The following is a 15,978-nucleotide window of genomic DNA, read 5'->3' on the forward strand; positions in this document are numbered from 1 at the left end:
TGCAGCCATGTAACATTCTGTTTAGGTGAAAACAATAAGGTATTATTTTTAGCCTTTCAGATTGGCAAAGACTTTTTTTAAAAGATTGATAATATCCATTGTTGGCAAGAGTGTGGGAAATTTGACATTCTCGTGCACTTCTGGTGGGAATATAAATTGGTGGAACCTTTTGGAACAGCCATTTGGCAGCATAAACTTAAAAAACATTCATATCCTTTGACCCAGCACTTCCACTGTTTGGAATTCATCCCTCGGGAGCACGCCTACATATCCACGGGCCCAGCTGATGGTGGCATTGTCTATACCAGCAAAAACTGGAAACCACCCAAATATCCATCAATAGGGGATGAATTAAATAATTCACACTCAGCCGCACAATGAAATCCGTATTGCTCCACTTGAATTTCAAACAGGCATCTTAAACTCTCCATGCCCTGAGAGAACTTATTTCCTGGACCTCACCAAACTGCTCCTCCCACATCTTCCCCACAGTGGGAACCGGCCTCATCACCCCCCAGCTGCTTAAGCCAAACCCTGCACACACCCTGGAGTCTTCTCTCCCTCTTGCTCACGTCCCATTGGTGGCTCTCCTGACACAGCTACCACTGAAGTGCAAGCTAGCATCTTCCAAACCCAATGGCCTTCCAAATGGACTGTCCTGTTTCTACTCTTGCCCCACTACAGTTATTTCTCAAGAGAGTAGCCAGAGTAATCATTTTTAAATGATTTAAAAATTAAATCAAGGTCACGCATTCATGCAATGGACGTAGCCCTATAAAAGAATGCAATACCAATCCACACTACAATATGGATGAACCTCAAACACACTATGCTGAGTGAAAAGAAGCCAGACACAAAAGGCCACAAACTGGATGATCCCATTTGTATGAAATGTCTAGAATAGGTAACTCCATGGAGACAGAGAGCAGATTGGGGGTCACCAGGGGCCCTGGGAAGGGGAATGGGAACTAACTGTTTAATGGGTAGGGAGTATGGCATTTTCTTTTGCAAGTCATGAAAATGTTTTGGAACTAGAGTTCACAATGTACACACAATGTACAACATTGTGAATATACTAAATGCTACTAAGTTGTACACCTCAAAATGGTTAATTCTATGTTACATGAATTCCACCTCAATAAAAAGAAATTAGATCACGGCACATTCCCTGCTTAAAACCTTCCAGTGGCTTCCCAACACAACACAAATAACATCCAAACTCCTTACTCGCCCAGCTCCTGTTACCCGAGTTCTGCACTGTGATCTGGCACTGTCCCTTCCCTACTCCCCACAAAACTGTGAGGGAGGTAACATCACCCCCTTTTTAGAGGGGAAATTGAGTTCAGAGAGCTGAAGTGACTTGCCAGGGATCATGTGGGCAACCTGAAGCTGGCTCTGCCGGCTCCTAACCAGCTCACAGCCCTAGTGGCTGCCGCGGTGGCCGCCCAGACCCTTTGGGATCGGGTGCTCATTGCCCCAGCTGCAGAGTGCTGGTGGCCGAGCACTCTGCAGAGTCCCCTCTCCCAAGTTCCTGGCCCTCCATATGGCACAGCCCCTGCAATGACACGTAGGTGGGGGGTATAAAGGCCTGCCCTTTTACCTGGCGGTGGGGGGGATGCTTTCATGGCCCTCCCAGCTCCAGAGCTGCCTGCGGGACTGCTGAGGCCATATGACTGCATCGCAGCTCAACTCCCCCTCGGCCCAAGCCTGCCCCTTCACTCCCTCACAAGGCTGGTTTCCAAGGGTACCCCAATATACCTCTTGCCTGCTAATTTCCGTCTCAGAGTCTGCTTCCTGGGACCCCAGCCTAAGACATCTGTTCTGCCCGTGAGAGCCAGTCTGAGGGTGCAGACTTTATCCTAACGGTGTTGGGGGGGCTACAGCTAAAGCATGTGAGTGACAGGTCAGATTTGAATTGTGGAAAGATTCTACTGGAGGACAAACTGAAATGGAGAGAGATGGGAAGCCAGAGCCTAGTGAGGAGGCTGGTGAGAGGGACACCAGGTACTGATGGCAGGGAGGCCAATTCCAGCAGTGGCCACTGGGTGGAATAAATGGGCCATAATTCTAGACTGGCCAGAGAGCCCTGTGGTGTGGGGGTGGGGGGACGGGCGGAAGCTCAGAGGATGCTGGTGCCCTGGGCTGTTTTCCATCTGGAAGTTACTCATCAGCTCTGGGCCAGCCAGTTGGGGTGCCAGCCCTGGCTCTTCCTGTCACTAGCTGTGTGGCCTGGACATGGTACCTTGGTGCCTCACTCTGTCCATTAGAGAATACTGGAATAGTAGGAGTCCATCCTCTTGCAGTGGTCGAGGAGTCAAGGAGTTAACATAAGTTCAGAAAGCTTGGACAAGGGCTGGCATGGAGTGAGTGAGTGTTACCCTGCTCACTGCAGGCTCCCCAAGTACCAGCTGGGTGTCTGGAAAGGACACAGGCCTTGGGACAGACACACCCGGCTGCAGCCCTGTGGTGGTGTGTGTGTGTGGCGGGGGGGGGGAGGGGGGGTGCAAGTCCCTTCACCGCTGGGCCCCAGATCTCTCATCCGTAGGAGGGCAGTGATCCTCAGGGCCATGAGGAACTATTAGCAGAAGAAAGTAACACTTGAAAAGTTCCTGGCACGTGGCATGAGGTCAACAAATGCAGCTGCTGCTACTGTAAGGCTGGTGGAGAGTATTTGTGCAAAGCTCAGCACTCAGCCATCCCACGGCGGCGCCTTGCTAGCGAGGCAAGGCCAAACCCCGCCCAGGCTTTGCCTCCCAGCCTGTGCCTCCTCCAGTGTTCTCTCCCTAAATGTCATCGCCTGCGCCCAGCTGCCGGAGCCAGAAACAAATGGAACGGGAGGGACGCCTGCATCCTCTCCTGAGTCCCCCCGCCCTGCCGGTCTCCAGACTCTCCTGCATCTCCGTATCTGCCTTGCCCTTACCTCCCCGCAGGTCACCCCGCAGCCCCTGCTGCACTCCCACCCGGCTGATTCTCTTTCCTCACTTGAGCCACTTCCAAACCCTTGGGCTCCCCCATCCCATGGACCTCCTGCTCAGAGCCAAACTTGATCCACTCAGTAAACAAAGCCAGGCCTGGCCACTGTATGTCCAGGGTGTAGCACAGGGCCTGGTAAACAGTAGATACTCAACAAACGCTCGCTGGAGAGCAGAGGGACACATGAATGCATGTATGTGCTGGCGGTGCCAATGGACATCACATTAGCATGCATGCTAGCGCCTGTCGTTTCCCCAGTTTGCAGTTGAAGAAATGACAGTACAGAGGGGTTAAGTAACTTGCCCAAGGTCACGCAGCTAGAGCACAGCATAGCTAAGACTCAAACAGGACTCAGGACAATTGCAGTCACTGATCAGAAAAGCTCCAGGCCACTGCACTATGCTCACCCAGGCACCATTGCACCAAATCTCCCGCCCATTCTATGGGGTAGGACCGAGGCACAGGAGGTCAAGACTCTTGCCTGAGGTGACACAGCTATAAATCAGACTATTCCATTACTTCTTTGCTGATGAACTGGAGTCTAGTTTAGTGACTTCTTTTGGGGAGTCTACTCCCCTGGAGTCTGCTTATTTCTGGGAGCCCTGTTAAACAAAGAGTTCTAAGTCTACATGGTTGAGGAGCGGGCTGCGGAAATGAAGATCACAGGGAAACCGGGCAGGCGGGTGGGTTCGTCACCAGCTCTCACACTCCTTGCCTCCTGTCTCCTCAGGTTCCAGCTTTAGGCCCTTTAAACCCACCTGGGGCAGAAGATTTCAACCAGTTGGCAGACTGTGGGGCAGTGCCTCGGGCTTGCCTGTGGGGTGGGGTGAGGGAGACCCAGCACCAGGACCCCGGGGACACCCCCACCTCCGCCTCTACCAGAGCAACTCTGCTTTTTCCAGGGTTCTGAGGGTGCTTTCAATTGGAAAAAAAGATTCTGCAGGCAAAACAACTTTTGAAAATCAGTGCCCTAAGGGATAAATGTCCTTGTCAAGCAACATGGCCTTCTCAAGTATACCCTGGTGACATTCAAGGGCTTGGATGCAGAGAATTCTGGGATGCAAGAGGCAAGAGGGTGAGAACATCCGATGCCCTTCGCCAAGTCCAATGTCAAGGCCACACTAACCATTAATGGCCACAGGTCCGTGCGCTTCACACCTGCCCTGGTGCGCCCTAGGTTGGGGGCCCATTTGTCTCCCCTCACAGTTCTCCTCTGGCCATTTGCCCACACAGCTTCCCACGCTGGGAATAAAAAGGGGAACTACATGTGGCCCCCTCTCTGACAAGCACCGTGTGTGCTGCTGTCCATTTTCTGTACCTGCCAGGTATCATCATCCTCATCCCGCGAAGGGGAAACTGAGGTTCAGAGAAGAGAGATGACTCACCTGAGCACTAAACCCAGGTTGGCCTGACTTCAAAATCTTCTTTCCAATGCACCAAGCTGCCTTTCTCTCAACCAGGCTCACTTATAACCTCCCTCGGCCCCGCCTCTTTCCGGCCTCACCTTCATCCAAATCCCACCCAAATCCCACGGGCCATAGGCGGTGCCTCCAGCGCACCCCACTCTTTTATCCCCACCTTTATAAGTGCCGCTTCCTCATCTCTGAACACACTGCCCTCCTCCCACACCCCTTTCATCTTTCTGACTCCACATCCTTGGAGTACCTGCTTGGGTGTCACCGCTTCTGGGAAGCCTTCCCTGGATGCCTGCCTTGGTAAAAAGCCTCCTCTAGGACTGAATTCCCCAGTCACAGCCCTGATGGCTCTGTCTTGTGGTCATTTGCTTTTCTGTGTCCTAAGGAGACCCTAAGCTCGTGGAAGCAGGGTCCAGGTCTACTGTGCTCACCACTATATCCTGAGCTGCCAGCAGATACAAAGCACATGGTAGATGCTGAACGAACACCCACTGAGCAGCGCATCTGTGAGTTCAGCAGCTGGCCTCAGTATCTGCCATGTGCCAGGCCATCCTGGCACAGGCTGGGCATGGCGTACAAATGAGACACCGTCCCTGCCCTCCTGGCCCAAGCCCTGCCTCCTGCAGGAAGTCTCTACCGGCCTCTGCCTGCTCCCCAGCCCACGTCTCTTTCATTCACTCAACAAATCTTAGAGCACCTACTAAGCCATGGTGGCACAAGGGGAAGCATTTGGCCAACATTTGGGGCACAGGAGGTGACACAGTGCCTGCCCCTCTTTCCCCCGTGTCTGCCCCATGGTGCTCACCTGGCACAGGTACACAGTACACCACCAGCATAGTTGGCGGGAGGGGAGGAGCCCCCAGTGACTCGTTCCTCTTCTATAAATGCCAGGCTGGTTCTGGGGCTCCCCTGGCTGTCCCTTGCCCACCTTCCCTCGCCCGCACAGGCCGTGACCCCTTCCCCAGCCCTGGCCCAGCCTGGCCGTACCCGGTTGATGAGCTCGCCGACCATGCCTGTCCAGGAGCCGTTGGGCTCGGGCGCCCCGTAGAGCCCGTCTTCCACCAGTCGCAGGCGGTAGCGGAAGCGCAGCAGCTGGGCCAGCTCCCGCAGCATGTCCACGCAGAAGCCCTCAAAGCGCTCATTCCCTGACAGAGCCTGGAAGTTGGGCCGGCGCATGACATACGGATTCTCCTAGGGAGGCAGGGGAGAAGAGGAGTCAGAGACGGGGCATCTGAGGCTGGGTTGGGATCCCAGAGCCCGGGCCGGGCAGCTAGACCAGGGATCCGCTCAGAGTGAGAAATAGGCCTAAAAGCCAGGGCACATGGGCCCTACCAGCCCCTAGAACAGGGGTGTCCAAACTGCGGCCCGCGAGTCAACTGCAGCCCGCAATCCGTTTTCAATTGGCCCGTAGCAAATTCCAAAAATATGTTTAGTTTACTTCAATAAACCAGGTGAGGCAATACATACTTCACCTCGAGTGAGTGGCCCGGCTGTTTGTGTATTTTACCGCGTGTGGCCCTTGGTGAAAACCGTTGAAAAAAGTTTGGACTCCCCTGCCCTAGAAGATCGCAGGGAACTGTTTTAATCTCCACCGGCCAACCTGGCGTTCATGTGTCCCAACCTCAAATGGCTACAAGAGTGGACGGTAACCTAAGAGTGAATCGGACTGGATGGAAGTCGTGCCGAATGGGAACAGGGGCTTTATTTTGCTTTGCAACCCAAGTCGCACTGGTATATGTGTGTACTCACGCACCGTAACTAGACTTAGTCCCACAAAACCCTTATGCCTATGCATCTGATATTTTGTTCTGCTCTATATTTTTTTGTTACAGAACTTATATATTTCAAACAAACAAAACATTGGTATCATTTACAGTATCTTAAGATACACTGCCTTTGAATAGGAGCTTCTTTTCCATTGCTTTGAGGTCTACAAGATGTATCTAGGAAATTTACTACTGTGGAAAACGAACATTGCTTAAATTGAATGGGGGGGGGCTGTGGGTTTTCTTTTTGATTAATTGCTGTAACCCGGTCCTTCAGGTGGCTGAGGGAGTTTCCTATTTTCTTTAGACATTATTAGGGGCTAAAGCTCTTACAGGACAGCTCTGATGCTACATGAATCCTGCCATTTTGCTATTAGCACTGCTATGGCTCTTGGGTCCACCACTCCATTAGAACTATTAACTCCATTCATATTAATTTTTGTTACAAATTTTACACGGGATCCTTCTGGGTATTCAGGTCCACATTCTATTTTAAGGCTGTATATTCGGTTTTCATAAATTGCTCCTGGAGGTCCAATTATCGTCCCTGTCCATCTTGTGTCATGTCTTCATCGTCCTCTAGACCCCAGCTAACTACGCCATCTCCTATTCCTGTGTGGCCTTCTTCGAGTTCTTCCAACAGTTGGAAATCGTGAGACTTGTACTCCCGGGCCCGTGGTGGCTGCCATCTTGTGTCGCTGTCGCTCCCGCTCTACGTTTTTTTACACAAGTAGTAGCGACCCACTGAACTGACATCATGAGCCAGCAAGGGACCACGAAGGGTCTCCCCCACCAGGATCCAGCTCTCGCCCAATGCTGCCATGAGGGAAGTGGGCTTGAGATGCCGATGGCCCAACGTTGAAAGAATTTGGAAACCCGGATGGTTTTATAAAAACCCTGATTATAAAGCTTAGCAACAATTCAAATTCTAATACCAATTTTTTTTTTAATGCTGTGCAGACGAAACAAACACCTGACAGTTTGCAATCTCTGGTCTCCAACTGGTTTGCTTCGAGAATGCTTATTTCTGAGGGGTTGGAGCAAACTTTATGGACCCCGATCGGGCCAAATACATGCAAAAGCAGAGAGAACATTCCAAGTACTGATAAGACGAGGCACACGGAGATGCCGGTAACAACAGGGAAACTTATCTTGACACAGTTATTGTCTAAATGGCTTTTTGTGCAGTGTCACTTTGGACTTAGTAGGACCAAAAGGATTTTTTTTATTATTATTATTGGGGAAGGGGAACAGGACTTTATTGGGGAACAGTGTGTACCTCCAGGACTTTTTTTTTTTTTTCCAAGTCAAGTTGTTGTCCTTTCAGTCTTAGTTGTGGAGGGCGCAGCTCAGCTCCAGGTGCCGTGTTCAATCTTAGTTGCAGGGGGCGGAGCCCACCATCCCTTGCGGGACTCAAGGAATTGAACTGGCAACCTTGTGGTTGAGAGCCCACTGGCCCATGTGGGAACCAAACCGGCAGCCTTCGGAGTTAGGAGCACAGAGCTGTAACCGCCTGAGCCACCGGGCCGGCCCGAACCAAAAGGATTTTAAGACTTAGGAAATAGCCAGGAGAGATCTGGCAATAACAGCCACGACAGTGAGCATGTAGTGAGTACAACCTGCTGAGTACAACCATGTGGGGAACGTGTCCCCTGGATTCTATCACTTTAATTCCTTATGGTGACCTTACACGGAAGGTGTTATTACACTAATTTGACACATGTGGAAACTGAGGCTTGCAGAAGTCAAGTGACCTGTCACCTCTCAGTCATGCAAGACACCATTACTGAGCTCTGACGTAGACATGGCCGCAATATTTTGCAGCTCCTCCTATCAAGAGGTAGAGCCAATTTCCCCACCTCTTGGGTCTGAGCTGGCCTTGAGATGCTTTGGTCAACAGAACATGGTGGAAATTCCAGAACCTGAGCCTTCGGAACAGCCTCTTGGGACCACAGTGTAAGGAAGCCTGGGCCAGCCTGCTGAAGGATGAGTGAACCGAGGTAAGCCAGCCAAAAGCCAGCACCCACAGCCACTGCAGACCTTCCAGCCCAGCCTAGCCACCAGCTGAACACATTAACCACAGTAAGCTCAGGCAACACCAGCAGAACTGTTTAGTTGACCCACAGAATCATGAGAGATAATAACCATTATTATTTTAAGCCTCCAGATTTTGGGGTGGTTTATTACACAGCGATAGATATTATGAGGCCATGTTCTATTACTGGGTTCCAGGACCCCACAAAGCCCCTCAGCTGTGGGGTGATGGGATAGAGGGAAGTCAGTGTTTTTCTCCCGACCAAGCTGCCTTTCCAAATCCAAAACTGTGGAACTGGGGGAAGGAATGAGAGATACTACTAATAATAGCAGCAGCAGCTAGCATTTTTGTGGGCTCGCTGTGTGCCAGCGATTCTGTCAGCGTGGGAGGTCGGTATCATTACCTCTGCTTTAGGGATGAGGACACTGAGGTCCTGAGAAGCGAAGTAGTAAGTGGCTGAGACTGACAAGTCAATCTGACTCCACAGCTCTGCTCTTAAGACCTGTGCTAGACTGAACTCAAGTGGACAGAATCCAAGAGTGACATAGGAGTCGCCAGACAGAGACAGGGACCCAGGTCAGATAGCAAAGCTGGAGAATCATAAATCAAGAATTCTCTAGACAAGTACCCAGTGTTAGAGCTGGAAGGCTCTCCTATAGCGCTCCTGACAGAGACAGAAGGAAACTGGAGCTCAGGGAGATCAAGTGTTTTGCCCAAGGCCCCAGAGCTGAAGCAGGACAGTGGGAAGGGGAGACGGGGCAGAGCTGTTATGCGCTCCAAAACCCCGTTCCTTCCACCAGGCCAAGCTGATCTCCACATTCAGGATTGAGGCACCTGGGTTGTGGATTTGGGGTCAAGGTCACGACCAGGGTCTGAGCTTATAGAGCCAGAAACAGGGACTGGGGCCTGCAAACAGAACTCAAGATACAGAAAAACAATGATCTAGGACTCAACGTAGAGCCCTAGACCATCAGAACTGAGGATCTTAAGGAGCCTCTAATCCAAGGTTTTCAGGCTTCAAAAACAATCTTCTGCAAAAGCACTGCAGACAGACAGTAGACTACTGCTAAGACAGATTCAAAGATCATCCTACAAATGGTTGCACACCTGTACACAAAATGTAAGACCCCTCTGGTCATGGCAGCATTGCTTATAGCAGGAACAAAGACTGAAACAACTTATTTCAGGACAGGTTAAAAAGATTATTGATGTCATCAAAGCATCCCAGGGAACTACTAAAATAACAAGTTCTCTTAGCTCTATTAAAAGGGAAAAAAACAAGCTACAGAACAATGTGTACAATATGCCACTCTTTGTGAAGGAAAGAGTGGGGACGGGCTTATATACGCACAGACACTTCTGGCAGAATATGGCCTCTGGGCAAAGAAATAAGGAACTTTACCCCCTCTTTGAATTCTATTTAATATAGGTTTGTATTTGCTTCTGTCCCTCCCCCAGTTAAAAAATTTTAATACTAAAATATTTTTAAAATCTGAAGTACGGTATTTAAATATATATGGAAATGCAAAGCGTCAAGAAGAACCAAAGCAATCCTAAAGAACATGAAAACTGGAGAATTTACCTACCAGATTTTAACAATTAATTTAAAGCTATGGTATGTACGACAATGTGGTATGTGAACAAAGATGGATAAACTGACAAGAGAACAGAGGGTTGGAAACACACACATAAGTGGACTTCATTTATGACAAAGGTAAGACGGTGGTGAAGGGGGAAAGAATGACTGTTTTAATAAATGGTGCTGTTCAACTACGCATCCATATGGAAAAATTGTATTCTGACCCCCTACCTCACATAATACATAAAAATCAATTCCAAGTGGATTGTAGATCTAAACATAAAAGGCAAAATTACTAAGTTTTTAGAAAGTAAATAGGAGACTATCTTTGTGACTTTGGGGGTAGGCCAAGAATGATTAAATTCTGAAAGAATTAACCACAAAAACAACAACAGATAAAGTAGACTTTAGTAAAATTAACAACCTTTTCATTAAAAGATACCATTGGGCAAAAAATACGAGTGCGAGTAAAAAGGCAAGCCACAAAATGAGAAGAGACATCTGCAATACATATTCCGACAAAGGATTTGTATCCAGAATATAAATAACTCACAAATCAATAAAAAGGTCACATATCCCAATTTTTTAAAAATAGAAAAAGACTTGAGCAGAGATTTCCCAGAAGATTTCCAAACAGCCAATAAATACAAAAAGGTAGTGAACTTCCCTGATCATTAGGGAAATGTAGATGCAAACCACAGTATAATTGGTTCCTTTATATACTCACTCACCACTGGGAAAAATGAGGAGCAACTGGAATTCTCATCCCTCCACTGCTGGTGGGAGTGAAAAGTGATATTGCCACTTTGGTCAACACTTTGGTAGTATGTACTAAAGCTGAAAAGATGCAGCAATTCCACCCCTGGGTATCCACTCGACAGAAATGCTGTATGTGTTCAACAGAAGGCATGTAGTAGGATGTTCACAGGACTCCTCATAATAGCAAAACACTGAAAACAACTTCGGTGTGCACCTGCATTTGGTGGATGAGTGAACTGTGGTACACGCACGTAACAGAACATACCACAATGCGACTAAACCACTCACAACCACAGGATGAATCTCACAAACACGTGAGCAGAAGCATTCAGACAAAGAGAAAACACAAGGAGTACGATGCCATTTCCATGAAGTTCAAAGGTGGACAAAGCTAATCTGTAGTGACAGAAGTTGAGACAGTGGTTACTTTGGGGATTAAAAAGCGGAAGGGGCATGAGGGCTTGGGTGGGAGGGCTGGTATGTTTAGATTTTGGAAATTCAATGAGCAATACACTTAGGATTTGTGCAAGTTTCTGTATGCATGTTACACTTTCATGAAAATCTCTTGAAACTAAAAACAAAAAAAAATTAAAGTAGGGTGGGTTCTAGAACATTCCTCACAAGCTGCTTGCCTGGATCCTTTCATGAACCCAGGACCCAAATCCATATCTAGGATTTAAAGGACCCTGATCTAGTCCAACCCCTTCATTCTATTATTAATATTTTAATTCCCCCACTTTAAAGGAGGGAACTGAGGACAGAGAGAAGAGACTCACCCAAATCACCTAGCATGTGGATAGCAAAGCCAGGCCTAGAATGCAGCCCTGAGGGCTTGTAAAGAAGCAGAAATCAAGGCAAACCAAAACAGAGTGGTACAAAGGATAGGCACATGGGCTGTGCCAAATCAACTCAGCTCTGCCACCTTCTAGCTGGATGACTTGGGCACGTCACTTAACCTCATCTGAAAATCAGGGGTCATAATGCTACCCACCTCAGGGCTGCAGTGAAGATTAAGTGAGTAACACAAGCAAAGGTGCTTGGCACGGTGCTCCAAGTTGTCGGCCACGATGATTTCCATTTTTATCAAGGATGCCAGATCAGGAGAGAGAAGGGGAAGGGACTCTTGATCAGCACACCTTCCCAACTGGGCACCGCCAGTGGCAGCTTTCTGACCTCATGTAATCCTCCCACAGCCCTTCAAGGTGGGATTAATACACGCGTTTTACAGATGAAGGTATGGAAACCAGAGAGTTGAATGACCTGAAGTGTACGGAGCGGGAACAGGAGTGGGGTCTGTATGACTCCAGGGTCACCAAAGAGCAGGATGAGATGTCACGGCTTGATGAAGGGAGTGCCCTGAGAACTCCCCAGGAGGGGCAGGGCATGGGCTTGAGGGAAGGCCCCACACAGCCTCATCTCCGTGGGCCTTCTCTTACAGCCCCACCTGCCCTGGGGGGCCTCTCTCAGTCTTGGCACTAGCTTGCCCCCTCTCTGCTCCAGACCCGTGAGCGCCACCTCAGGGACACCGCATCGACGACCTCCTCCTGTACCCGCACGTGGCCCAGCCCTTAGCCCACCATGCCCTGTCTGCGCTGCCCTCCACCTCAGGCCCCCGCCCTGTCCGCGGCCCAGCCCAGGCCTTGTCCTTCTCCGCCTGAAGCACCTCCCTTCTCCTGCAGTCTCCCTCAGAGGCTCAGCAGCTTTGCTCACACCCTGAGCGGGCCCTGTCCCTTCCCGCTCAACACCACCAAGGTACAGCGCAAGCGTAACTGAGTCCCTCAGAGACCCTCCCCCACCTCTGCCACACCACTCACCGCCCCTCCGTGCTTGCTAGGTGTCAGGCACCTTCTAGGCCCTGGGAACAGAGCAGGGAATAAGCCGAGTCCTGACTGCCTTTTGCCCCAGGCACCCAGGTTGACTCAGGTCTGAATCCCCACGTGCCTGACACAGCCCTGCCCAGAAACACAAGTCAGAACACGTTGGTGACTCAACGGGCACATCTGGCTGTGCACACTGAGCCCACTGCCTCCACGTCCAATCGGACAAACACTTCCCGAGGCCCCTGCTCCGATGGCCCTGCTGCCCAGGATGCCCGGCCCTGCCTTCTGCAGGCACCAACTCCGACATAGCTTCTAAAGCCCAGTCTAATGGCACCTCGGGGAAGCCTCCCTCAGGCCTCCCAAAGCGGAATCAGTCCCTCCTTTCTGTGGGGGCCCCTTCTAGCCCTGTGTGGGAACTGTGTCCAGGCCTATCTCCGCTGTCAGACTGGGATCCCTTCTCCTCAAGAGGCAGGAAACCATGAGACCACCCGTGACTCATTCCTGTACTTTCAGAACTCGACAGGCCTGGCACACAGCAATTTCAGGAGATATTTGTGGGATGAATGAATGAATGAATCCATCAAGAGAGGAAGGAACATCAGGAAGAGAACAACACTGGCTTGTGAGCCTCAGGGAGAAGGGGAGACAGGTGTGAGAAGACACTCAAAGTCGCCAGGTCATGGCTCTGCTCTCCTGACATCCCCTCTCTGACCTCTGCCCCTGCTCCCCACCAAGGACCCCCGTCTCTTCCGGCCTCAGGAAGCCCCTGGGACTGACCATATTCCCACACACACAGAGATGCAACTTCCCCGGCCAGCCGGGCCTGGCCCTGGGGCCTCTCGGTGAGGCTGTTACAAAGTGTCTGGTTTCCCGTCTGAGGGCCATCTGGCCCTCCCCAGCAGGCTCACTGGCACTTCTCCAGAGGGACTCGAGGGCCACTTTTAGATCAGGAGTTCCCTAGGGACTGAGGGAATGGCTCTGTGATGAGCCGCTTTAGGGGGCCTCTAACATCCTGTGGGAGCTATGGCAATCCTCTCAAAACTTATCGGGCCCAGCTCGGGAGGTACCGAGGGGCCCCCATAGACAACAGATGCCAGCAGGCCAGGGATTTGATTGCTACAAGGAGCGTGGCTGCCTGGCACGCTCAGCCTCCAGGCCCAGCTGCTCCAGACAGCCTCCTGCTCACCAGGTCCTGTGCGTCACCCCTCCTTGACCCCCTGGCAGCCACTGTGCCTGGCAGGTGGCAGCGGAGCGCAGGGGAGAGAGCACGGCCTCTGAGCCTAACACTTAGCTCCAGCAAGGACTCGCTATGTGACCTGTTTCCACACCTTCAGAAGGAGGAAAACAAGACGAACCTCACAGAGAAGCTGAGCAGTTTAGAGTGACGCCTGCAAAGGGCCTAGCACAGCGTCTGTGCAGAACGGTGCTCGACAAGTAGTCACTAACCCAGAGACCCCGACTTGGGTCTGGTGAAATGCAGGAGCCGCACCCCAGAGCTGCAGGACAATGAGAAGAAGAGGGAACTGGAGATACAGAGCACGGTGGTTAAGACTCAGGCTCTGGGCCTCAGAGACGCGGCTTCCATCCTGGCTACATCATGTGTTTGCCCTGTGACCCTGGGCAAGGCGCTTCACCTCTCTGAGCCTCGGTTTCCACATCGTCAAGATGGATATTAAATAAGTTGGCATGTGTCAACACACTTGATTGGCAAGTGTGACAAAACTCCAGTGACCGTGACTTACAGGGGCATTCCCTGGGCCCGATACAAGCAGGGCGCCCTGCCTGTGCGGCCTCGTGGAGCGCACGGTGCGCTCCTGAGCCTGGCGGCCCCATCTCCACCATGCAACAGCAGGCTGGCAGAGCCCGGGACTGAACCGGCTCTGACGGCAGGTCTGTGTCCTCCCCTGCTCTGCCAGGGATTAGGCTGGTGATACCGTGGTCCCAGTCGGGCTTTGTTGGGTGCGTGAGTCATGTCCCCACTGGTCTGTGTGCTGTGCCAGCAGACGCATCCCTCCTCCTCACTTCATCCACTGCCTCCCCACGAGGGCCACTCACCAGGATGGTTGTGACCACCAGTGTCTTGTTCGCCAATGTCTGCGACAGGTTGATGTCCAGGGTGGTGGCGTTCATGGCCAGGGTCCGGTTAGAGTACCACACCCCGATCTGGGGAGGAGAGGGATGTGGTACCCTACAGGGTCCTGCTGAGGACCTCAGCCCCCCGGGCCCTGCCCTGCCCTCGCCCTTGCTCCCACCTCCAGCCCCCCCGACCTGGTCAGGGCCCTGGGCCTGCTCACCTCACGGTGGCCCTGCCGGGACTTCTCTAGGATGCGCAGGGTGTAGTTGGTCCTCTGCCCTTTGCTGTTGAACTCGACCCTCCCGGTCAGCCCATCATACTCTACCTAGCAGGGCGGGAGGCGGCCAGAGGAGGGACGGCAGGGGCCCAGAGAGAATGGTGGGAGAGGCTCAGAGGGGAAGAGACAGAGGTGGAGGGGACGAGAGAGAGGGAGAGGGACCAGGAAGGACCACAGTTAAATGAACAAGACAACACACCAGCAAACGAGAGGTGATGGGACAAACAGGGGGAAACAGCCGTGCAGGTGGGCAGAAGAAAGCCAGGAGAGGAGGGACAGATGAAAGACGGAGAAAGAGGCCCAGAGAAAGCAAGAGATGGTAGATGGGGTTGGAGGTGGGCGGAGAGGGCAGAGGGGCCGCAGGGGGGACACAGTGAGTGCCCCACCTGAGCCACACTACCCTGCCCCCTCCACAGGCCACCCCCTGCTCACCATGCGCAGGTAGTTCATGAGGCTGGTCCCATGGGGCCAAATGTTGGCCGATGTACAGGCCAGCGGCTTCACGCCAATCTCCTGGCTACGGTTCAGCTCCCGCACGGCACTCACCACCACGTGCACAGCATCGAACATCAGGGCAGCCGACAGCTGGGTGGGGGGCAGAGGTGGGGTGGGATGGGGAAGAGGCAGCTGAGCCCGGGGAGCCCCACAGCCCTCAGACCACTCCTCTCTCTCCAGGAATGTAAAACCATGCAAGTCTGGAGAGAGGATCTGTCTCTGGGTGTCTTTCTTGAGGAACATGTGGGATAGCGGAAATGTGCGTGACAGGAAAAGGTGTGCGTGCTGCCCAGGCCCTCGTGGGAACAGCTCTTCCTGAATGCAGGTGGCTATGTGTGTCTGATTGGGGAAGGCACTTCTGAGAGAGCGTGCCTGGACGGCCTGCTCTATCACCCGCATGAGGGCATACTCGTGGGCCTGAGGGCACGCGTGGGAATCTGTGTGTCCTCGTGGCTAATGCAGGCGGGGAAAGATGGCCACAGGCCTGTCCGAGCACACGTTTATGTGCCTGTTTATCTATACACAGGGTGGACCTGGTGTCTACAAGGCAGGAGAGCACAATGGTTGTGAGCCCAGGCCTCGGAGGCAGGTGGCTCTGAGCTGGAGGCCTAGTTCTGCTACTTCCTGTAGTGGGCCAAGACCCCACCTCTCTCTGAAACTCAGTTTCCTCCCCTGTAAAGTAGGGATAATCACCATCTATGCCTCTGAGCACTAGTGTAGGGATCAAGCGAGATAAGGCACGTAAAGACACCAAAACAGCCTGGCACACAGTGAGGGCTCAATCC

At 51.9% G+C, this 15,978-nt stretch overlaps 1 protein-coding gene and 1 pseudogene across 4 annotated transcripts in view; both read right to left on the reverse strand.

Moving 5' to 3' along the window:
* GRIK5 (glutamate ionotropic receptor kainate type subunit 5) overlaps nt 1-15,978 on the reverse strand; it is a 53,995-nt gene that overhangs the window by 25,493 nt on the left and 12,524 nt on the right. For all 4 annotated transcript variants that reach the window (XM_033128675.1, XM_033128676.1, XM_033128678.1 and 1 more), the window contains 4 exons: nt 15,131-15,283; nt 14,642-14,746; nt 14,403-14,510; nt 5,376-5,579 (listed from right to left, as the gene is read on the reverse strand). In XM_033128675.1, coding sequence (XP_032984566.1) covers nt 5,376-5,579; nt 14,403-14,510; nt 14,642-14,746; nt 15,131-15,283 — 570 coding nt within the window. The remainder of the gene's footprint in view (nt 1-5,375; nt 5,580-14,402; nt 14,511-14,641; nt 14,747-15,130; nt 15,284-15,978) is intronic.
* On the reverse strand, nt 6,406-6,843 carry LOC117035113 (ubiquitin-conjugating enzyme E2 variant 1-like; annotated as a pseudogene).

This window comes from Rhinolophus ferrumequinum, chromosome 15 (genome assembly GCF_004115265.2).
Source record: "Rhinolophus ferrumequinum isolate MPI-CBG mRhiFer1 chromosome 15, mRhiFer1_v1.p, whole genome shotgun sequence".
Taxonomy (NCBI): domain Eukaryota; kingdom Metazoa; phylum Chordata; class Mammalia; order Chiroptera; family Rhinolophidae; genus Rhinolophus; species Rhinolophus ferrumequinum.